Here is a 25052-nt window from a genome sequence, read left to right as displayed (position 1 = left end):
GGGAAACATCAAACAGTTTTTCTTATTATGTTACATTTGCTGTTTTGCTAAATTTGCAAAAGTTTGGGATAAGTTTTTAAAAAAACTAATATTATTGCATGTTAATCACCTTGAGTAATAATAACTCAAGTAGAACGTTAACACTTGAGTGTCTTATATAGTCTGCTAACAAGAGTCAAAATTTTGCGCCAAGTAGCTTCACATTTCAACATTTCTTGCACTAAAACATTATGCTTGGTAAGGTGGAACTCCACTTGTACTTTTATTTTTATAGTTCACAAGTAGGCATGCAGGGTGAATGCAAAGTTGTTTAGAAACAAATTCCTACTTAGCCAAATGCCAAACACTGGGCACAACAAAGGCCCCCAAAGCCAACAGATAGCATGAATTACTTACAGGGTTAGACATAACACTAGCAAATGTGGGAAGCGGCAATATGCAAAACAAACATTTTAAAAGGAATCCTTAATTACTTTATAATGATGAAAGCAGGAAATGGAAGGAAGAAAGGAAGATGCACCAAAGAACGCACAATTCATTAATATAGATTTGCACTTTATTGTAATTTTGCATCCTGAGATAATAAAATTTAATATCTGACAAGTGAACAACGACAGAAGCAGCAGTGAAAGTTTCAGAGAGGCAGGTATCCTTCATTTTGGCACAGCTGTATATAGGTTGAGTTCTTCCAGGGCAGTCACTCCCGAACTCAAGGGAGAAAAATGATTCATTCCACAGGCTATATAACAATACAAGATGCATGAAAGTTCTCGGCTTAAATGGACATATTCATTTTTATCCTTTTCTGGTAAAACTGTCCCAACAGGAATCCTCTGCCAAAAAGCAGAAATCCTAGGCTTTTCAAACAAATATTTCTATCAATGCCCACCTTCTAGCTACCAGGATTTCCTGTTTTTGTAGCTGAGACTCATATTTGTACGTGGCTAGTCCAAGGATGGCAAACTAGCTTGTAGATTATATAATTTCAAACATTTGTAACTTGTTTCAAAGTCCAGGTATTAAATCAATTTTACACTATTTGCTTACTATAAAAATGAAAAATTAAAAACTTAAGCAAAGATCAAAGCAAACAAAATAAGCAGGAATAAAAGGAACATTTGAGAAATTATTGCCTTGACTCATCATGTTGACTTTATACACAGAACTACTTTGAGACTCAGATATTGATATTTACTCCAATGCTAGAACATGACATTATAACACTTTCCACATTTGCGATCCTATATGTGTATGTATGTATGATTTACACATACACACCCAGATAAATTAGCTCAGTTATATCATCCTGAAACAGAAAAAAAATGAAGACAAATTCTAACCTGAAGTTATATAGCCCAATCTAGCCAAAACACACACACACACTCTAGCATTTCATTATTTAGGGACTAGGTAAGCAACCTGTAGAGGTCAAATAATCTTGGTTCCTTTATAAAAGTGGCTCCCAACATTTTTACCATAAGGATCCCTTTATTATTCCTTCCCCATATTTTCAAGTATTTTATTTATTAAATTGCATGTAACAATAGGCTTTCTCATTTAAAAAATTAATCAAAAGCATAACCGCCATTCAGTTTCTGATCAGTGTATGATAACCAGTGTTAGAATCAAAGAAACATAAGCAAATGTGTGTAATTCAATGTCTTAGTTGGCTTGTGCAGTAGGAATATTTTGGGTAAATATATGGTTTCTAGTATAACTTTTTGGAATACTGAAAAAGGTTCAAGAACGACCCGACCCCACTGCTATTTTTATCTGCCCCAAGTTGAGAACCATTGGTTTATATCCACGTGCTTTTCCTCCCTAAATCAAGTATTAATATAACATAGTTACCCATGTTAACACATAAGGGATTAATAACAAAAATTACTACCAAAAATAGATTAACTGCAATACTCATTCTGTAAGGTGTGACTGAGAAAGAAAACATAACAACATAGATTTAAAGGACTCTATTTAGAAATTACCAAATTATGATGTACAATATATCCTTCAGTCAATTTCAAAAGCACATTAATATATGAAAAAATCCTCAATTCCCCTGTGAGGTAGGTCCAGATTATTGTCCCCACTTCCACAATGAGGACATGAGGTACAGAGGAATTAAGCAGCAGAGCTACGAATTAAACCAGAAGTGACTTGGGTTTGACTTCTGTACCACTTTCCTTTCCATCTAATATTACCAATTTGTTCCAACAGATGTTTTTGAGGATATGGAACTAAATAAGACACTGAAGCAGATCTTGGATAGGATATGAAACTCTTTTTCACATTAAATGCCAAAGTGGGTCCTATCATATCTCCATTGTTGTCACAGCCATAATTCTTGCCCAGGTACCAACTGCATATAGTCAGATTCCATGTAGGTAAAGCCCATAGACCTCATTCCTCAGTTCCTAGGGAAACTGCAATCATTCATATCACCATGGAGGGGCTGAGGTCTAGCAGGCATCAGGTTGAGCCTGTGTGATATGAACACACATCAGCTAGGAGCCAGTTGGCAAATCAAACGTTTACTGTGTGCAGGGCACTGTGAGAGTTTCCACCAAGGGTAGTAGATTTGTGAAAAATCATTCTGAGATCCTGTAAACATTCCCTAAGGATTCCTAGAATCACAGAATGTCAGGTGACCTCTAATTTTCTGTCCAGCTCTAGGTTCAATCCCATGATTTTACAGATGAAGAGACTGACATGTAATGTAAGTGACTTGCCTGGAGCCCATTAGATCATTTCCTCATATAGTATGAATCTGACAAAGTCCACAGAAAATGGAACATATTCTCAGGTTGCCATCATAAACATGAAAAGGCTGGCTCAGAATCAGGAAAGAGAAACTGGGGGCAAGATATGGAGATGTATACAAATACATACATATATATGTATCTCCTTATATTTAGTCCACATATTACATGAACAGGCATTATTAATAAAATCTATTCATTTTTTGTGGAAAATTTTCCAATAGTTCACCATTTAAAGTAACCTAAACAATTTGACAATTGTTGCAAAATGGATTAAAGCAGAATTTTATAGGCATAAGAGGACCTAATTTCAATGAATTTGAGCATCTTATCAAATTAGGAGAAAGTATTTCCACTATGTGAAATTGCTCCAATTAAATGGGTGTATACAATTTATATATCCCCTCAGGTCAATATAGTCAATTCTAATAAAATACTATTTGGAGGCTTTATGTTTAAGTAGTGGGATTTGATTTTTTAAGTGGCAATTTATTTGTAAACAAAATTAAATTCTAATGATTTTTAAAGCTCTCTTACATTAAAAAAAATCCCTATTTGTTTGAAGGCTTACAAATGTCATGGAACTTCACTCAGATTATGAAAAAACAAGAATAAATTTCATTAAAATGGTAGAGTGCTAAACAGTAACACAGTTTGATTAGCTGATCAGACATTAGTGTTTACAGGTCATAATAACATGAATTGCATGTGTGTTAAATACTTAAGTAGGTTTTGGTAGAGCTTCAAAGACCATTGTTTTTCCAGAACCATGTTAAATTACATGTTTACTAGCATTAGAATTATACTAGTTATGTAAGTGACTGACAGTCCTGTTCTGTAATATTTTCTCACTAATATATCTCATGATTGGGGGAAACCAAGGAAACAAGCTTTAAATAATAAATAGAAGAAATATAATGTACTACCAAAATATTCTTACACTTAGCTGAAAAGGATGGTTTTAAATATAATGATTTACCAATTCATTCATTCTGCTTCCTTCAGCATAAAATGTTATCTTTATTCAAAGAAGACAAGGCACTTCTCCATCTACTTCTAACATTTAACTACAATGGTCTCTTTCCTAAATTAACATAGCAGGTAGAAGGGAACAAAAAGTAGCTGAAAAATGTTAAAGCTTATTTCATTTTATATACAATTTATGGAGGTGGAGATGCATAATGGAAAGTCAGAGAAGGAACAGTTTTAACTTGTAACCTCAAAGCTTTGTAAGGTACATGTTATTTTCTCTGGAAACATCTATGCAGGTTTCATAAAGAAATATTATGTAACAAAGAAATTCAAAATTAGTTTCTTCAATCTAAAAACAACTGTCACAAAAATACTTTATTAACTTGGCATGTTGTATCCTGAGGATGTAAGAAAAAAAGGTCAATGGGGGAGAAGTTAATGTCCACAGTGTACTCTGTCATTTTAGCATTCACTGCTGCCAATACCACTGAAATGAAAACAAATCCCTTAAAGGACTCCAAAATACTCAACTGCTAATCAGTCCCCTCCAAAGGAAAAGAGTTTGAAAAAGCAGTCATAGAAGAAAGAAAAAAAGAAAATTGGGTATTTTCTGAGTAGTTCAAGAAAATGAGTTGACCAGCATAATGAACAGTAAGATAATAAATTTAAGAGCTATTAGAGTAGGTTTTATTTTTTTTTAAAGATTTTTTTGATGTGGACTATTTTTTAAAGTCTTTATTGAATTTGTTACAATATTGTTTCTGTTTTATGTTTTAGTTTTTTGGCTGCGAGGCATGTGGGATCTTAGCTCTGCAACCAGGGATCGAACCCGCACCCCCTGTATTGAAAGGCAAACTCTTAACCACTGGACCGCCAGGGAAGTACCCTAGAGTAGGTTTTAAAATTAAGTTCACACATGCTGGTAAATGCTTTTTATGATAAATACTACTGTAACTTGAATTATATACTCTGTCACCTCCAGATGCACTCTATTCCTGTCTCATTATTTGTTTTATGGAAACAATTCACTACTTCTTGCTATTCTTTGAGCAAAACAAGTGTGATTTATACATGGCAGAAAAAGTTACTATGACCATCATATGGCCAAATTCTAAGTTTACAGGAAAAAATGAGATTATAAGGGTTGACACTTAAAAGTAATTATTCTATCAGTGATAATTAGAAATTCTGTACTATGCTAGAAATCAATTTTGGTATTAAACTGTCACAGTTTGAAGCATAAACCTGATGATACTAGCTGGAACATAAACCATAGATACAATTTTTCCCTGACCTTATCTATAAAACAAGACATTTGGTATGCATATTCAGAGGTTTCCACTTTGTCTATAAAAATACACCTTCAATTTTGCAGCAGACAGACAAATGATTTTTGCAGGCACACACAATATATTAAAAGTTAGAGATTCTGGGTGGTATGGGGGTAATAACGGGGTTCTACAGAGGGAGGTGGAAAAGTGTTTGCGCAAAAAATTACAGTCACATATCAAATAGTATCTTTTTTTTCCCCCCTCTTCTTTTACTGGTCTAGGACTGTGGATTTCAAATTAGGCATAAATTTTAAAAGTGGCTTTAAAAAGCTTGACCTTGTATGAAGAAATGATTGTTCTCTTTACTGGGATGAATGTTTGCCTTAAAAAGTTTACTAAAAGCAAGTAAGACTAAGATGATAAATAAAATATTCAGTCCCAGATACTTTTATTCTTAGCACTAGGAATTACAAATAATGCCTATATACAGGCACAAATTTGAAGTTGAATTAATGCAATGCAAAGCTTTCATTATGTTAAAAATTCAAATCTAGAAGAATTAGAGTGTGGTGCTCTCATAATAATGTGAAGAGAAATAGAGAAATATGCACATACCAATGAAAAGGCAACGTGTGGCTAATTTATAAACTAAAATACTTTTGTCTAAATACTTATCTTTCCTCATTAATAATATCCAAATGTTTACAAAGGATCCTCAAAAAGAGGATTAAGAGTATTTAATCAATTATGAATCAGCCACTTTAGGTACAGCTTTTCAATTAGCTCTCTCTCTTTCTCAAAGTAGATTATCATAACTCCAGAAAGGGGTTAGCAGTGGCTTTCATGGGGGGTCTAGACATCTCCTAAGACATCTGAAATTTTGAAACATTCCTTAAAGGTCATAATTGTGTGTATTTCCAAATGAAGGAAAGGATACATAAAGGGAAATAAATGAGGAGACTGAGGCTATGAAATTTGTCAGATGTCAAATGAATTCTTTTGGGGGTGGGAGTAGAGGACAAAATGGGATTTACTGAATTAAATGGAAAAAAATAAGGTTCTTGGTTTCAGGTGCAATGCAGATCTCAGACAATGATTTCAATTTTAATCCACTCATTACAAAGGGCAACGCTGCCCACACCTGAAATTTTTAACATACTTATTATGGCTTTGCCATAAAACAGCATGTTAACAGTCTCTACATTCAAAAGGATGCTTGCAAACTTCATTCATATTAAAATCTATGCAGAATCGTTGGCAATACATTAAGAGTAACATTACATTCTGTAAACCATGGCATATCACATTTTACATTACACAAAGAGACAATATTTACAAGTCTTAAGGAGTTTAAATATTTTATCCACTAACATAAGTGATAATTTAGCAAAGTGCAGGACAAAACCAGTGCTATTAATTACATGTCCTTTAAAAGCAGGTAAGAGTAAAACCATTTCTAGAAGCTACCAAAAGCTTATTTACGTATGTCCAGTAAGGGATTACAGAGCATTAAGTAGCCTAGAAAAATGATGCATATTTAGAAACAGTGAGTATGAAAATTATAAGGCAGCATGCTCAGAACATGTTTTTGATTTTTAAACACCAGTACTGATGTTTATTTTTAGTGGCAATATATATATATACATATATGTATGTGTGTGTGTGTATTTATTTAAAAATTGACAGTGCAAAACACAAGCCTCATTTAACAACAAAAAAGATGTGCAAAATTTCTTCTTAAACCAACACAAATGAAAGTGTGAGGAGAATATTCTACCATTATAAAGAATAAGTTGAACACAGCAAAGGAGACCATCTTCATTCCAAAATCATCTACAAGGCACTAAGGGTAGGAAATGACAGGTAATACAGAAGTGACTGAATAAAATCCCTCAGTCAGGTCGGAATATGGGATATTTTGGTAAGAATTCTATTAGTATTACCTGTAAAATAAAAATAAACAAGAATATATTGACAAAATAATTTTCACTTACTATATATTATATATAACCCAGAGAGTCTATAATCATTTTTCACAGGCCTATATTTTGATCCTGTACGATAAAGCAAGTGAAATATAGAAAACAGTTACAAAAGGAACTTACCACAAATTACCATTAGACTGGCAATTAAACTGGAAAACATAATTACTTACTATAGCTAATAGCTTTTATCACCTGATTTACAGTAACTGTTTAGGTGCAGAAAAGCAAACCCTATTACATTTTAATGTCTTTCCCATCTTCCCTCCATCCCCCCCTTTCTTTTTTAGCAAAGTCAAAGGGATTAAAATTTTGTTACATGGATTAGAAGAAATACCTTTATATATATTACGTCCCTCTATTTTTCAATTAAAGCAGCTAATATCGGTTGAGTATTACTATCTTTTAGAAGTTTTTTGTAAAAAATAATAAAGTGTTCAAATAGATTAAAACATTTTAATTTAAAACAGGTTTGGAAATATAATAATAAAAACTTAAGATGTTTATAAATTTATATAAACTTACAACAGTTTATATAAGATTTTACCTATAGAGAATTTTAGATTTGTGGTCATTTGCACATTTTGCCCAAAACTATTCAAAGTGGAGAAAGATACATAATAATCCTTATTTATGAAATAGAAATGGAATGTTTATTATTAAATATATACTATATGTATATAAAAGCTTGTACATGTAAATACTAATGTATTTAAAGCTTGGATAAATTTCATATTCTTTTGAATGTTAATGATGCTGAATTTGTCACATTGGTTATATGTGGATTTATGCTTTATGACTAAGATTGCATAGCTTTTGGTAAAAAAAAAAAATCAGGATCTATAGTTTCTTCACTGAAAGTCAAATATCAGCTAAGAAAAAAAAGCCAGGGAAAGGAATCCAGAATTCAGAAGTCAATTCTTATTTTATGTAAGTTTTGACAAGATTACATTTAGAAATATTTTGTTCAACAGCAGCTGTGCCCATCACCATATGCGATGGTTTGCACCTATGTTAAAAAGAAGATTAAGGTTATGCAATGTTTTCATCTGAGCATACTAGCTAAGATTTTTCTAAGATCTAAATAATTGTCAGCTTTCAAGATATTTTATGTTGGCTACAAATCTAAAAAAGGTGAAAGGAAACCTCTATGTTCCAAATGACAAAAGTTCAAGCTGAGGAGAAAAAAGGTAGAAAGAAGATTTGACAAATGATAAATATAGTACAATGTAACATTCAAGATGGAATCCAAAAAATGTAATTAAAGGTAACTGCATACTTACATACTCCATCATATTGCTAGTTTCACATTTCCTTTTAGTCAACTTCCAGTGCAAAGCAAGCTAAGAAAGTAAAGTTTGTTAAGAATTTTGATAGCAATTTATACTAATTATTACCTACACATTTGAATAAATCACCAAACAACAATCCAAGAATAAGATACAAAACATTGCATTTAAAAATACTTTGTAAAGGGTATATATTAAAAATTGAGTATTAGTTCTTGAATCCATGCTTTTGTGGCCTGAAAAATTCCCATTTTTTCAATTTATTAATGGAAGTATGAATGGGACACTTACTTGCTTAAACTTTCTTACCTTGTGATATAATCTGTTATTTTCCCACTCTAACAACTTCTGAATTGATCTTCTGGTCTAAGAGAAAGAATCAAGACTTTGTTACAAGATGAATTGAAGAGCTTTGTAAACTATCTGTATCTATATTCTTCTGCTTACTTGTAAGATACCATTATTCTCTCCTCTCGTTTTTCTTTTCAAAATGAAATATGTACAAATTACTCTGTGTTGTGAGTCCATTCGCTGGACTATTATAAAAACATTACCAGTACTCCTAGTAGTCCATTTATGAACCTAAATCTAGATTTTCATATACCTTTTCACAGGGTTACTTTTTTAATATACATGTAATATGCCAAGCTAATCTGATTACTCACAGAAAATTTTCCTATCAGAGCTCTTAGCACAACACCTGGCAAATAGCAGTCAGTCAATGTCTACAGGTTGAATAAAACAAGCCAACATATATCAGAATTTCCACTGAAAAGAAATATAAAAACAGCCAGTAGGAAAACTTGTATTTAGAGGAAAAAATATAAACAAACAGAAGCAGCACTGTAGTAAACAGGAGGACAGAGGACAAGTTTCTCCATCTGGAGTGCATATATTTTGCAAGGAGTAAGAAAAGTTTGCAAAATCTTCAAAAACATTAAAATTAAAGATTGTTAGGCATTTTTGATTTTTAAGAAAGGGTTTATAAGGTTTCTGATAAAAAAGGCTAGTAGGCATTGTTAAATTTTAAAACTACTCGTTAAATGATTTACAACCAGACTATATCTGACATGATTTCCAAAGCACCAACATAAGAAACTATTCTAACTGTTCAACCACGTAAGTTAACAATGACAATTGTATTCAGCTCATCTACAGTGGGCCAGATCAGCAACAATGCCAGTTAAAGTATACTACTGGGCCACTGTACTTGATACAATCTCTCTAAACAAAATCAGATGGGTAACAAATAAGGAAATTGAATGAGTAGTTATAAATCTTTCCACAAAGAAAACCCCAGGCCCGGATGGCTTCAATGATGAATTCTACCAAACAGTAAAAGAAGAAATAATACTATGAATATAAATGCAAAATTCTCAACAAAACACTAGCAATCATTATATCATGAACAAGTGGAATTTATCCTAGGAACACAAAAACAAAATGATGTAATACATTATATTAATAGACTAAAGAACAAAAACCACATGATCATCTTCATAAATTTAGAAAAAGCAATGGACAAAATACAGTACTCATTCATGATAAAAATCCTAAGAAAAACTAGGAATAAAAGGGAACTTCCACAACCTAATAAAGGGCATCTATGAAAAACCTACAGCTAACATCACACTAAATGGAGAGAGATTAAATATTTTCTTCCTAAGATTAGGAACAAGACAAGGACGTCTCCTCCCACTACTTTTATTCAACATCGTCCTAGATGTTATAGCCAGGGCAATTAGACAAAATAATAAATAAAAAGCATCCAAATTGGAAAAGGAAAAGTGAAACCATCTCCATTTGCAGACGACATGATCTTATATAGAGAAAACTCTAAGGAATCCACTAAAGCACTACTAGAACTAATAAATAAGTTCAGCAAATTTGCAAGAAACAAGATTGTGGTAGGTAGAATTCTGGCTTCCATGATCTTCACCTCCTGGAGTTACACCTGTGAATGTTACATTACATTGCAAAAAAACTCCTCCTGGAGTTACACCTGTGAATTGTTACATTACATTACATTGCAGGCATTACGTTGCAAAAGGGACATTGCTGATATAATTAAAGTTACTAATCATTTGGCTTTAAAATAGGGAGATTATTTTAGATTATTTTGGCAGACCCAGTGTAATCCCATGAGCCCTTAAAAGCAGAGAATTTTTTCTGGCTGATGGAAGAATAGTCAGAGGGGTTTGAAACACAAGAAGTACTCAAACCACCATTGTTGGCTTTAAGATGGAAAGGTCACATAGAAAGTCTAAGGAAGAAATGATTTCTGCCAACCTGAATGAGCTTGGGAGTAAATTCTTTCCCAGAATCTCCAGAAAGGAATGCAGCCCTGCCAGCACCTTGATTTTGGCCTTGTGAGATCCTAATAAGAGAACCCAATTGAGCCAGCCACACTGTACCCAGACTTCTGACTGTGGAATAAAAGGGTGTTGTTTTAAGCCATTAAGTTTGTGGAAATTTGTTATGCTAGATAGAAAAGTAATACAAGGTTCAACACATAAAAATAAATTTTATTTCTATATACAAGCAAGGAACAATCTGAAAATGAAAGTAAAAGATCAATTCCATTCACAATAGATTTTTTCTTTTTATATGTTAATCCCATCCTCCTAATTCCTATTCACAATAAATTTAAGAATAAAATATTTAGGAATAAATTTAACAAGAGAAGTATAAGATGTTTAAACTGAAAACTAAAAAACACTGTTAAAGGGAATTCCTTGGCGGTCCAGTGGTTAGGACTCTGTGCTTCCACTGCCGGGGGTCTGGGTTCGATCCCTGGTCATTGCTAAAATAAATTAAAGAAGAGGTAAATAAATGGAAAATATCCCATATGTATTCATGAATTATAAGACTCTTGTAATAGCATTTACAACATATGGTGATGGGAAAATTGGATATCCAAAAGAAAAATGATAAATTTGGACCCCTATCTCACACCATGCACAAAAACTAACTCAAAATGGATCAAAGACTGAATCATAAGAAATGAAACTTCAAAACAACTAGAAGAAAGCACAGGAGTACACCTCTGTAATCTTGAGTTAGGCAAAGCCCTCTTAGATATGATGTAAAAGGCACAAGCAAGAAAATTTTAAGAGATAAGTTTGACTTAATCAAATTAAAAGTTTTTGTGTGTCAAAGATACCATCAAGATAGTAAGAACCCATCCAGAATGCCAATGTGAGGACCTTATGGAAGTCTCTTCCCTGGAGAGACAACTATTAAATTTGTCAGTATTGGGCTTCCCTGGTGGCGCAGTGGTTGAGAATCTGCCTTCCAATGCAGGGGACACGGGTTTGAGCCCTGGTCAGGGAAGATCCCACATGCTGTGGAGCAACTAGGCCCGTGAGCCACAACTACTGAGCCTGCGCATCTGGAGCTTGTGCTCCGCAACAAGAGAGGCCGCGATAGTGAGAGGCCCGCGCACCGCGATGAAGAGTGGCCCCCGCTTGCCGCAACTAGAGAAAGCCCTTGCACAGAAACGAAGACCCAACACAGCCATAAATAAATAAATAAATAAATAAATAAATAAATAATTTTAAAAAAGGAATTCCTTTAAAAAAAATTTGTCAGTATTAGCAAGTACAATCATTCAAATGTTCTAGAGACTGATCAAAGGGTTTTCAACAGATTGAGAAGTATTAATTCAACAAAATCTATTGAAAATAAGTAAGAACAGTGGGAAGCCTTGGTATTGGAGCTAGGCGCTATACTCATATCCACAGCTCTGCCTTGTGGAAGAACTGTTTAAGCAAGCTTGGGAGCTGAGTGTCAGGCAGTTCCCATATCTCCCAGATACCTAGAGTGGAACAGCTCTTCTGGGTAGTTTTGGCAGATGGTGAAAATAGGCAGATCCCATTTTCCACAGCTCTGTGTTATAGAAGGCCTATATCAAGTGGGTGGTGGCAGCAGGGCAGCACCCATTTCCCTACCTACAACTTCTGCAAAATAGGCAGCACAGTTGATGAAGAGTGCAGTCCCCCTTTCTGACACACATCTATATTGTGGGAGAGCTGTTATAGTTGGTTTGACAACTGAGTGGCAGTTCTTACCTTCCCAGCTTCCTAGGGCAGATATATTCTGGGTTGATTTGACAGATGGGGAATATTAGCAGACCCCACTCTCCCTGGTTTTAGGTTAAAAAAAATCCACAGCTAACATCATACTAAATGGTGAAAGACTGAAAGCTTTTCCTCTAAGACAGAAAGAAGGCAATGATGCCCATGCTTGCCACTTCTATTCAACATATTACTGGAAATTCTAGACAGAGCAATTAAGCAAGAAAAGACATAAAAGGCATCCAAATAAAAAGGAAGAAGTAAAATTATCTCTCTTTGCAGGTGACATTATCTTATGTGCAGAAAACCTTAAAGAATCCACAAAAAAACCTGTTAGAGTTGATGAACAAATTCAGGAACATTTCAGGATATGAAATCAACATGCAAAATTCAGTTGCATTTCTATACAAGAACAGCAAACAATTCAAAAGAGAAATTAAGAAAATAATTACATTTCCAATAGTTTCAAAAAGAATAAAATACTTAATAAATTTAAGCAAGGAGGCAAAAGACTTGTACACATAAAGTTACAAAATGATGCTACAAGAAATTGAAGACCTAAATAAATGCAAAGAATTCTGTGTTCATGGATTGGAAGACTTAATATTGTTAAGATGACAATATCATCCAAAATGATCACAGATTCAATGCAATCCTTATCAGAATCCCAGTGACTTTTTCTATAGAAATAGAAAAATCCATCTTAAAATTCATATGGAATCCCAAGAGACTCCTATTAGCCAAAAAAATCTTGAAAATGAGAAACAAATATGAAGGACTCACATTTCCTGATTTCAAAACTTACTACAAAGCAACAACAACCAAAAAGAATACAGTACTGAAATAAAGACATATAGACCAATGGAATAGAACAGAGAGCCCAGAAATGAACCCTCGAATATCCACAACAGATTTTTGACAAGAGTACCAACCATTCAATGGGGAAAAAGGACTTTTCAATAAACATTGCAAGGAAAACTGGATATCCATATGCAAAAGAATTAAGTTGGATCCTAAATTTACGCCATATGCAAAAATTAACTCAAAATGGATCAAAGAACTAAACATAGGAGTGACGACCATAAAAGTCTTAGAAGAAAACATAGGAGACAGTCTTCATGACACTGGATTTTGCAGTTATTTCTTAGATATGACACTGAAAGCCCAGGCAAAAAGGGGAGAATAGTTTAATTGAACTTCATCAAAATTAACATCTTTTATGCATCAAATGACACTGTCAATAGAGTGTGAAGAAAATCTAGAGGATGGCAGAAAATATTCGCAAATCACATATCTGATAAGGAATTAGTAACGAGAATATATATAAAACACCCACAACTCAACAATAAACAAACAAGCTAGTTACAAAATGGGCAAAGTAATATACAAATACCCTAACCTAATATACAAAGGGCCAATAAGCAAATGTAAAAATGCTCAACACCACTAGTCATTAGAGAAATACAAATCAAAACCACAATGAGATATCACTTCACACTCATTAGGGTGGCTATTATCAATAAAATGGAAAATAATGAATGTTGATCAGGATCTAGAGAAACTGGAAACCTTGTGCACAATTTACCAGAGTAGAAATGCAGGAGAAGAAAACTTTGTGGGAACTAGGACTAGGATAGCAATACCTGAACTTAAACTGATGAACTGTTGGAAGCTCAGTGGGACAAGTTTGAGAGTTCAAAATTCCAAAGGGGCCCAGTCTTGGCAGAGACTCCCACACTTTTATGACTTTTATTACCAGAAGCCCTATCAGGTTCTCACAGTGATTGCAGAAAAATCTCCTCATCTTCTGGCAGGAGAAAGGGAAGAAGAGTCATGTTTAAATATGCCCAGAACATTCTGTTCTTAACAAAGCCTGCTCTCAAGAGAAACTATTGTACCAGAGCCTAACCTACTGGGGTATTACCAGAGCCCAACCAATCTTGGAGAAGGGAAATACACAATTCTAGTACCCTCTAGCTTTCCTGTCCCATGTAAAGGGGAAAACAAAACAAAACAAAATTGAGAAGCACTTGTGTAGGACACAGCCCAGGAACACAGGCTCAATAAAAACCTTAAGCCTAATCATAATACTATAGAACACTTCTAGTCCCCCAGCACCTTGCCACTACATCAATAAGGCTTCTGTCTTATAATATGAGGAATACAACTGAAAGAACTGTGCATCTCAGATGATATCTAAGAAGTCTATAGGGAAATCCAAGGAAAATAGGCCAGACAAAATCAAGGACACCAAGGAACATTTAGCCTTCTATTTCCAACAGCTACAGCAAACAGTAAACACAGCCAAATGAAAATAAAATCTCACTTTAAAGGCCTATTTACCTCAGTTCCTTTCACTAGTGTATCATGTGTAGTTTTCAAACAAAAATTAGAAGTCATACTAAAAGACAAAAAAAGTTTGAAAAGGCAGAGCAAGCATCAGAACCAGACTCAGAAATGGCAGAGATGTAGAAATGATCAGACTGGGAATATAAATAAACTATGATAAATATACTACTTGCTCTAATGAAAAAAGTGGACAACATGAAAGAAGAGATGGATAATGTTAGCAGAGAAATGGAAACTGTAAGAAAAATATCAAAAGGAAATGGTAGAAAGTCAAAATATCATAACAGAAATGAAGAATGCCTTTGATGGGCTCATCAATGACTGGACATGGCTGAGGAAACCATCAATGAAGATTGAAGATATATCAGTAGAAACTTCCAAAACTAAAAGAAAAAAAAGAAAAAAGAGCAGAATATCCAAGAACTGTGGGACAATTACAAAAGGGGCAATAGACCCATACTAGAAATATCAGAAGGTAAAGGGAGAAAGGAGCTGAGGAAATACTTAAAGCAATAATGACAACAGAATCCCCCCCAAATTAATGAAAGGCATCAAACTCATAGATTGAAAAAGCTCAGAGAATACAAAACTGGATAAATACCCACAAATCTACACCTAGTTATCTCATATTCAAACTGCAGAAGATCAAGGAAAAATCTTGAAAGAAGCCAGAGGGGAAAAATACCTTACATATAAAGGAGCAAGGATAAGAGTTGTATCAAACATCTCCTTAGAAACTATGCAAGCCAAGAAAAGAATGGAATGAAATATTTAAAATGTTAAAAGAAAAGTACTACCAACTTGGAATTCCATCCGTACCCAGCAAAACTGTCCTTCAAAGATGAAGGAGAAATAAAGACTTTCTTAGATGAAAAATTGAGGGAATTCATCACCCATAGACCCACCTTGCAAGAAATGTTAAAATAAGTTCTTTAGAAAGAAGTAAAATGCTACAGATAAGAAACCTGGATCTATATAAAGGAAGAGTGTTAGAGAAGGAATAAATGAGGGCAAAATAAAATCTTTTATTTCTTCTATTCTCAACTGATCTAACAGGTAACAGTTTGTTAATAAAAATAATGTATTCCATGATTACAGCTTATGGATAAGTAATATGAATGGTAAAAATGTTATAAGGAAGGGATGGGGTAGGAATTGCAAATGTTCTGTAATAACGTAATTGTTCTACCTGGGAAGTGGTATTGTGTTATTTGAAAGTGGACCTGGATTAGTTGTATATGTATATATATTGCAAACTCTCTTTAGTGGGCAACCACTAAAAATATTAAAAAGTAGGATTATTGATATACTAAGGGAAGATAAAAAATGGTGTCATATAAAAATACTTAATTAAAACCAGAGAAGACAGAAAAAGACTGGAAGATAAAAATAGGAACAAAGAACAAGAGTAATGAATAGAAAACAGTAACAAACATGGTAAATATTAATCAAATTATATCAATAATTACTTTAAACATCAAAGGTATAAATACATCAATTAAAAAACAGACTGTCAGAATGGATCAAAAAATAAGACAACTATGTGCTGTCTACAAGAAACCCTCTTTAAATATAAAGACAAACACAGACTAAAAGTAAAAGAATGGAGAAAGATATATCATAGTAACACTAATCAAAGGAAAGCTGGAGTCACTTTAGTAATTTTAGACAAAGCAGACTTCAGAGTAAGGAAAATTATCAGACATAAAGAGAGGTATTACATAATGATAAAGGGTCAATTTTCCAAGACATAACATTTCTTAATGTGTATATGCTTAACAAAAGAGCATCAAACTATGTGAGGCAAAAACTGACAGAACTTCAAGGAGAAATACAGGAGTTGACTATATAGTTGGTGACCTCAACAGCCCTCTATCAGAAATAGATCAAGTAGGCAGAAAGTTGGTAAAGACACAGGTGAACTCAACAGCATCACTGATCTACTGGATATAACTGACATCTACAGACGACTTCATCTTACAACAGCAAATGACAGATTATCCTCAAGTTGATGTGGAACATATACCAAGACAGACCACATTCTGGGTCGTAAAACACATCTTAACAAATTTCAAAGAACAGAAATCACACAATGTATGCTCTCAGACCACAGTGGAATTAAACCAGAAATCAACAACAGAAAGATAGCTGGAAAATCCCCAAAACACCTGGAGATTAAACAGCTCACTTCTATAATAACACATGGCTCAAGAAGAAATCTCAAGAGAAATTTAAAAATATTTTGAACTAAATGTAAATGAAAGCAAAACTTATCAAAATTTGTGGGATACAGTAAAAGCAGTAGCATTGAATGCATATAGTAGGAAAGAAGAAATACCTTAAATCAATCATATATGCTTGTACTTTAGGGAAAAAAAGAGCAAATTAAATCTAAAGCAAGAAGAAAAGAAATAATAAAAATTAGAGTAAAAATCAATGAAACTGATAATAGGACTTCAATAGAGAAAATCAACAAAATAAATAACTGGTTCTTTGAAAAGATCAGTAAAATTAATACACCTCTAGCCAGGTTAACTAAGAAAAGAAGATAGGAGACAAAAATGTTACAAAGTTTCAGAAATGAAATAGGGGTTATCACTACTGATGCCATGGACATTAAAAGGATAATACAGGAATATTATTAACAACTCTATGCCCATGAATTTGATAAGCTAGATGAAAAGGACTGATTATGTGAAAGACACAGTCTACTAAAACCCACACAAGGAGAAATAGACAATCTGGATAGGCCTATATTTATTAAAGAAACTGAGTCAATAATTAATAACCTCCCCAAGTAGAAAGTATCATGACCAGATGGGTTCAAACATTTAAGGAAGAAATTATACCAGTTCTGTACAATCTCTTCCAGAAAACAGAAGCAGAGGGAGTATTTCCTAATTCATTCTATGAGGCCAGTATTACCCTAATACCAGAACCAGACATAGGTATTATATGAAAAGAAAACTGCAGATCAATATTTCTTGTGAACATAGATGCAAAAACCTGTATAAAACACTAGCAAAGAAATATAACAATGTATATACTACAATAAGTAGGGTTTATCTCAGGTATGCAAATCTGGTTCATCATTCAAAAATCAATTAATATGTAAGCCATCACATCAACAGGCTAAAAAAGAAAAATCACATAATCATATCAATAGATGCAGAAGAAACATCTGACAAAATCCAACACTCATTCATGATAAAAACTCTCAGCAAACTAGGAATAGAGGAACTTCTTCAAGTTGATAAAGAACATCTTACAAAAAACCTACAGCTAACATCATACTTGATGGTGAGAAACTCAAAGTTTCCCACTAAGATCAGGAACAAGGCAAGGATATTCCCTCTCACCATTGCTTTTCAACATCATTCTGGAAGTCCTAGATAATGCAATAAGACAAGAAAAAGAAAATAAAAGGTGTATATACTGAGAAAGAAGAAACAAAATTATCTTACTTCATAGATGACATGACTGTCTATGTAGAAAATCCTGAAAAATCAACAGAACTCCTTGAATTAATAAGCAATTATAGAAAGGTTCCAGGATACAAAGTATATTGGTATATATGATGATAGATTGGTATACATGATGGATACATGTCATTATATATTTGCCAAAACCCATAGAATGTACAACATAAAGAGTGAACTCTAATGTAAACTAAGGACTTCAGTTAATAATAATGTGTCAATATTGCCTCATCAGTTTTAACAATTGTACTTCAATAGAGCAAGATGTTAATAATAGGGAAAATTGGGGGTTGAGTGAGGGAGATATATGGGAACTCTTTTTTTCTCAATTTTTTTCTGTAAACCTAAAATTGTTCAAAAAATAGGCTATTAATTAAAATATTATATATAAAAAGTAAAGATGAAATGAAGATACTCTTAGATAAAAACTGAGAGGATCCATTCCCTGCAGACCTACCATATAAGAAATATTATGGGAAGTTCTTCAGGCTGAAACCAAGGTACGTCAGGTATTATTTTGAGTCCACACACAGGAAAAGATAAACTGAGAAGCTCAATGAATTCCAAGTAGGATAAACTCAAAGAGACCCATACTGAGAGAAACTATATTCAAACCTTTGAAAGCCAAAAACAAGAAGAAAACTCTTGAAAGCTGCAACAGAGAAGCAACTTGTTATGTACAAAGAGATACTCAATAGGATTAACAGCCAATTTCATATCAGCAACCATGAGGTTCAGAAGCAGTGGGATGACATATTTAAAGTGCTAAAAGAAAAAAAAAACCCTGTCATCCAAGATTTCTATACTTGGCAAAACTATCCTTTCAAAAAAGGAGAAATTAAGACATTCCCAGGTAAGCACTGAGGGAGTTCACTGCTATTAGAATTGCCTGTAAGAAATGCTGAAAAGAGTCCTTCAGGCTGAAATGAAAGAACACTGGACAATAACTCAAGCAACATGATAAAGTAAAGAACACTAGTAAAAGTAACTGCATAAATAAATATAAAAACCAACATTGTTCTGTTTTTGTTTTGGAACTTCTATTTTCTTCCTATATGATCTAAAAGACAAATGTATAAAATGGTAATTATAAATCTATGTTAATGGACACACAATATATAAGATGTAATTTGTGATAATAACATATATGGGGAGGCATGTAGATGCACAGGAGCAGAATCTGTATATTACTGAAGTTAAAATGCTATTATTAATTCAAACTAGTGTGTTACAAGTTTAAGATATTAATTATAATCCCAAGGGTAACAACTAAGAAAATAGCTAAAAATATATACAAAAGAAATGAGAAGGCACATGGTGCACTACAAAAATCAATTAAATATAAAATAGGGAAGTAATGGAGTTGTTTTCCAGCTCCATTATCAGAAATGACAAAAGACAAAATGGCAAAAGTCCTCCCTTATCTTATCTGTTACAGACTGAATTATATTCTCCCCAAATTCATATATTCAAGTGTCACAACCACCAGTACCTGAGAATGTGACCTTATTTGGAGATATGGTTTTTAAAGTGGTAATTAAGCTAAAATGAGATGATTAGAGTATGCCCTAATCCAGTATGACTGGTGTCCTAATAAGAAGAGATTAGGACACAGACATGTATAGAGGGAAGGCCAGGTGAAGACCCAGGGAGAAAAACAGCCATCTACAAGCCAATGGGAGAAGCCTCAGAAAATAAACATCAACTTTCCCAACACCTTGACCTCAGACTTACAGCCTCTAGAACTGTGAGAAAATACATTTCTGTTGGCTAAACCACCTAGTTTGTGGTACTTAATTAAGGCAGCCCTGGCAAACTAATATATTATCATCAATCACTTTAAATGCAAATAGATTAAACTCTCAATTAAAAGGGAGAGATTTGCAGAATGGGTTTAAAAACACGATCCATTTAAAGACCTAAATGTAAGACCCGGACACTATAAAACTCTTTAGAGGAAAACATAGGAAGAACACTCTTTGACATAAATCACAGCAAGATCTTTTTTGACCCACCTCCTAGATTAATGGAAATAAAAACAGAAATAAACAAATGGGACCTAATGAAACTTCAAAGCTTTTGCACAGCAAAGGAAACCATGAACAAGACAAAAAGACAACCCTCAGAATGGGAGAAAATAGTTGCAAACCAATCTATGGACAAAGGATTAATCTCCAAAATATACAAACAGCTCATGCAGCTCAATATCAAAAAACAAACAACCCAATCAAAAAATGGGCAGAAGACCTAAATAGACATTTCTCCAAAGAAGACATACAGATGGCCAAGAGGCACATGAAAAGATGCTCAACATCACTAATTATCAGAGAAATGCAAATCAAAACTACAATGAGGTATCAACTCACACCAGTCAGAATGGCCATCATCAGAAAATCTACAAACAATAAATGCTGGAGAGGGTGTGGAGAAAAGGGAACCCTCTTGCACTGTTGGTGGGAATGTAAATTGATACAGCCACTATGGAGAACAGTATGGAGGTTCCTTAAAAAACTAAAAATAGAATTACCATATGACCCAGCAATCCCACTACTGGGCATATACCCAGAGAAAACCATAATTCAAAAAGACACATGCACTCCAATGCTCACTGCAGCACTATTTACAATAGCCAGGTCATGGAAGCAACCTAAATGTCCATCAACAGAGGAATGGGTAAAGAAGATGTGGTACATGCATACAATGGAATATTATTCAGCCATAAAAAGGAATGAAATTGGGTCATTTGTAGAGACATGGATGGACTTAGAGAGTGTCATACAGAGTGAAGTAAGTCAGAAAGAGAAAAACAAATACCGTATGCTAACACATATATGTGGAATCTAGAAAAATGGTACAGATGAACCAGTTTGCAAGGCAGAAATAGAGACACAGATGTAGAGAACAAACGTATGGACACCAAGGGGGGGAAGGGGGGGTGGGATGAACTGGGAGATTGGGATTGACATATATACACTAATATGTATAAAATAGATAACTAATGAGAACCTGCTGTATAGCACAGGGAACTCTATCTACTTCACTTTGCTATACAGTAGAAACTAACACAACATTGTAGAACAACTACATCCCAATAAAAAAAAGAAAAGAAACCTTAACATAACATGGTAACACAAAAACAAAAACCCAAACAAACAAAAAAATATGATCCATGAGTCTACATGAGACTCAGTTTAGATTCAAAGACACAAGTAGGTTGAAAGTGAGAGGTCAGAAAAAGATTTTCCATGTAAATGGTAACCAGAAAAAGAGCTGGGATAGATGATATCAGACAACATAGATTTTAAGTAAAAAAAAAATGTTACAAGAGAAAAAGATGGACACTATTATGTCTTAATATGCTCAGGCTACTATGACAAAAGACCATATCCTAGGTGGCTTAAACAACAGTTCTGGAGTACGGGAAGTCTTAGATCAGAGTGTCAGCATGGTTGGTTGGGTTCTGGTGGGAGCCCTTTTCCTTATAGAAGAACAACTTATAGTTGTCTATAAGTTCCTTATAGACAACTTCCTTGTTGCTCACATGGTAGAGAGATAGAGAGCAAGCTCTCTATTTTTTTCTTATAAGGGCACTAATTCCACCATGAGGACCCCACCCTCATGACTTCATCTAAACCTAAGTACCTCCCAAAGGCCAAAATACCAACCACCCCCAAATACCATCATATTAGAGGGGAGGGCTGCAACATATGACTTTTGAGGGAACACAAACATTAATTCCATAACAATATATATTGATGAAAATATAAATCTTTCAAGAAGAAATGACAATTATAAATATATACACAAATAACAACAGACCTGCAAAATACATGAAGCAAAAACTGACAAATCTGAAGGGAGAAATAGATATTTCTACAATAATAGTTAGGACTTCAATACCCCACTTTCAATAATGGATAGAACAACTTTGCAGAGCAGGAAAGAAAGGCAGGGCTTGAACAACACTGTCAACCAACTAGATCTAACAGACATATACAGAACCCTCCACCCCATAACAATATAATACAAATTTCTTCTCAAGTATACATGGAGTATTCTCCAGGATAGGCCATATGTTATGCCACAAAACAAGCCTCAATAAATAAAAAAAAAAAAAAGATTAAAACCATACAAAGTATCTTCTCCAATAACAATGGAATGAAATTAGAAATCATAAGGAAAACAACATTATGTTCATGTTGTAAGACTTAGATAACAGTCCCTTCCCTCTGAACATCCCTCTCAGTTTAGCAAATATTATAGCAAAAAAGATAAATGTTAAAAGTAATTTCAAATTTAAGGATGGTGGCAGGATTAGGCCTGAAAATTGACTGTAATATCACAGTGGTAAATGTAAGAATGGGTAAACAAAGACCTTCATTTCATATGTCATGTAAGCTTAGAATCCTACCAGAGCCAAGAGAGACTAGGAGCAGCTCAGGGCATTCTGGTCTGTATTTCTTTTCTTTCAACTAATTTGCTGGAAAAAAATGTCCATGATGTATACTGGCAAAAAAAAAAAAAAAAAAAGTTCACAAGGCAGACTGTTTACAAAGAAGTTCTTTTCTTGGAAACATTTTACAATCATTCATTTACACAGCAACCTTGTGACACAGGGCAGATTAATCATATTATTTCCGTTTTATTTCGTGGATAAACACAGACGTGACTTCTATGAAGCTAGATACCCTGTTAGAAATGGCTAGAGCCATTTTTAAATTGTTGTATTTTATTTTTTATTTCTCCATGTGGACAAAAAAAAGCAGTGAGGGGCCTTAAATCTCTTCATCATCACAACCACCATAAAAGTAACTAATATTATCTGGATTTTATAGGTGAGGAAATTGAGGCTCCAGAAAGGACAGTGTCTAGTACAAGGTTACCAGCATGTGCTTGGTGCTTCGTTGTCTAGTGTGTTAACATAGTATGTACAAAATCAACGGCCATAACTATAAAGTGTACAGAGCAAGGCAGATAATGTAAACGCTGCGTAGTTCTATGGTGAACCAGAGACCACGTGTCCTATTTAAAGGAAGGAGCCACCACTCAGCAAGGGCCAATTGCTGAAATATAGTCATGTGGGTCCAATACTGTCAGAGCTTTAGATTTTACAAGAGACGCTGGCTGTTTCAAATTTTGCTTTAAATATTCTAATTTTTAAATGTTGGCAACTGATTTAAATGTTTAAAAAACAGAGTGGGCTGGATTTAGCCCACAGGACAACTGTTTGCATATCTGTACTAAATAAACTTTTTAAAACTGACAGATTAGTGATCTAAAAATACACTGATGCCTCAATTTCAATATGAATTCCTAACCAAAGTAGTGGGAGATGGGGAGAAATCACAGCATCAGTATTAATTTCATATCAGTAGTGATCATAGTAAAATACATGACTGAATAAATTGTTTCTATTTCAGGCCTTGTGGCGGAGGTATTAATAAAGAGGCAAATACGTAAACAGGTCATCAGAAAAGAAGATCCTGGATAATATTAAAACCAAAAACTCTCTTCTTAAGTAATTGAAATTGGCTATATTTGTGTAATGAAAAAATCTCATAATTAATTCACATTGAGGCTTTAAAAATAATGAGGATGGGTAGGAGTTATTGATTTGTAACTTTTAAAAGATATGACAATTAAAGAAAGAAATTTATGCTGTCATTTTTTTAACTTATAGAAAGCCATTTGAGAACATTGTTCATGCTTTGACAAACAATAAACTAAGCTCTATTTAAAATAAAGCTCTGATCTACTGGTAGTGACCAAGAGAATTAATAAAATGTCTAATTTTCCATTCAAAAAGTTATAGGGGTGGCAGTATTTTATTATTTGTTTTTTTGAAGTAGACATTAAGGAGGGCAAGAGAAAGATGGAGAGGAAAATGTAATGAGTACTTGTTGGGAATCTTTTTGGTTTATGAAACAACTGCATCACTAATTATACCCCCACAAGGTGCTGTGATGTTGAATATGGTTCAGTAGGCTAATTATTATTTAGAAGTTTAAATGAAATCATCAATGTGGTACAGGGAAAATAACTGTAGGTAAAATGAATTAATTTTCCTCATTGGCTTCAATTAAAAAGTTTAAAAATATCTTCCCACTGGGGGAAAAAATCATTCTAAAGATCAAAATAAAATTTTAAAGAAGACGAGATAAATGTAGTAGTCTTAAATCCATGACATAACTGGTAATGTCATGTCAGAATGTTATTTCGACATGTTCAAAACTAACAAGGATTTCCCCTACCAACTTTGTAGATTACTCTCACTTCTGCCTTTCTTCAGATCAGAAGAAACTCTCCCATATACCTGTGGCTTGGAAATACTTTAAATCATAGCTTCAAGTTTTGTAAAAAGAATAAGTAGCCCAGTCACATTTATATTTACTTAAGTACTCCACTTACTTTGCACTTATTTAAAATAATGATTGGAACCCATATTAAGCGATAAAGCGTTGATAAAGGTTGGACAAATGACTTAATCTCTCTGACCCTGAGTTTCTTTATATCTAGAATGAGGACAGCATTGTTATGAGAATTTAATAAATTCTGTAAAGTACTTGGCACAAAGCAAGTGCTCAATAAACATTAGCTCATTATTATTACACAATAAAATGGTTACTCACTCTTTTGTTGAGACAAATAACGGGCCACAGGCTGCAACCCAGTGTGCAACAGCAGCAGAGACAACCACACAGCAGCCATTTCACATTGACTGGGAGAGCCTTTTTCAAACATGCATTCACACGGCCAATGCTGGTCTTAAATTCTTCTGGGGCCACCTACAACAAGGGCGCAATCTTTAACAGTCTGTGGGCAGCTTTCTACTATTTATCTCTAAATCTAAAGAAAATGTTTGTCTTATTACAAGT

General features: G+C 33.8%; 1 protein-coding gene across 1 annotated transcript in view; it reads right to left on the bottom strand.

Annotated features, from left to right (window-relative positions):
- Positions 1–534: 534 nt before the first annotated feature.
- The window catches only part of CHIC1 (cysteine rich hydrophobic domain 1), a 41099-nt gene continuing 16581 nt past the window's right edge, over positions 535–25052 (bottom strand). Inside the window, exons 3-6 of the mRNA XM_007188187.2 lie at positions 24807–24962; positions 8583–8639; positions 8268–8327; positions 535–6945 (exon numbers count right to left, since the gene is read on the bottom strand). Coding sequence (XP_007188249.1) covers positions 6895–6945; positions 8268–8327; positions 8583–8639; positions 24807–24962 — 324 coding nt within the window. The 3' untranslated portion in view covers positions 535–6894. The remainder of the gene's footprint in view (positions 6946–8267; positions 8328–8582; positions 8640–24806; positions 24963–25052) is intronic.

Source organism: Balaenoptera acutorostrata, chromosome X, assembly GCF_949987535.1.
Source record: "Balaenoptera acutorostrata chromosome X, mBalAcu1.1, whole genome shotgun sequence".
NCBI classification, from domain to species: Eukaryota; Metazoa; Chordata; class Mammalia; order Artiodactyla; family Balaenopteridae; genus Balaenoptera; species Balaenoptera acutorostrata.
Note: the sequence above shows the minus strand (reverse complement) of the source record. Positions and strands in the feature narration are given on the sequence as shown.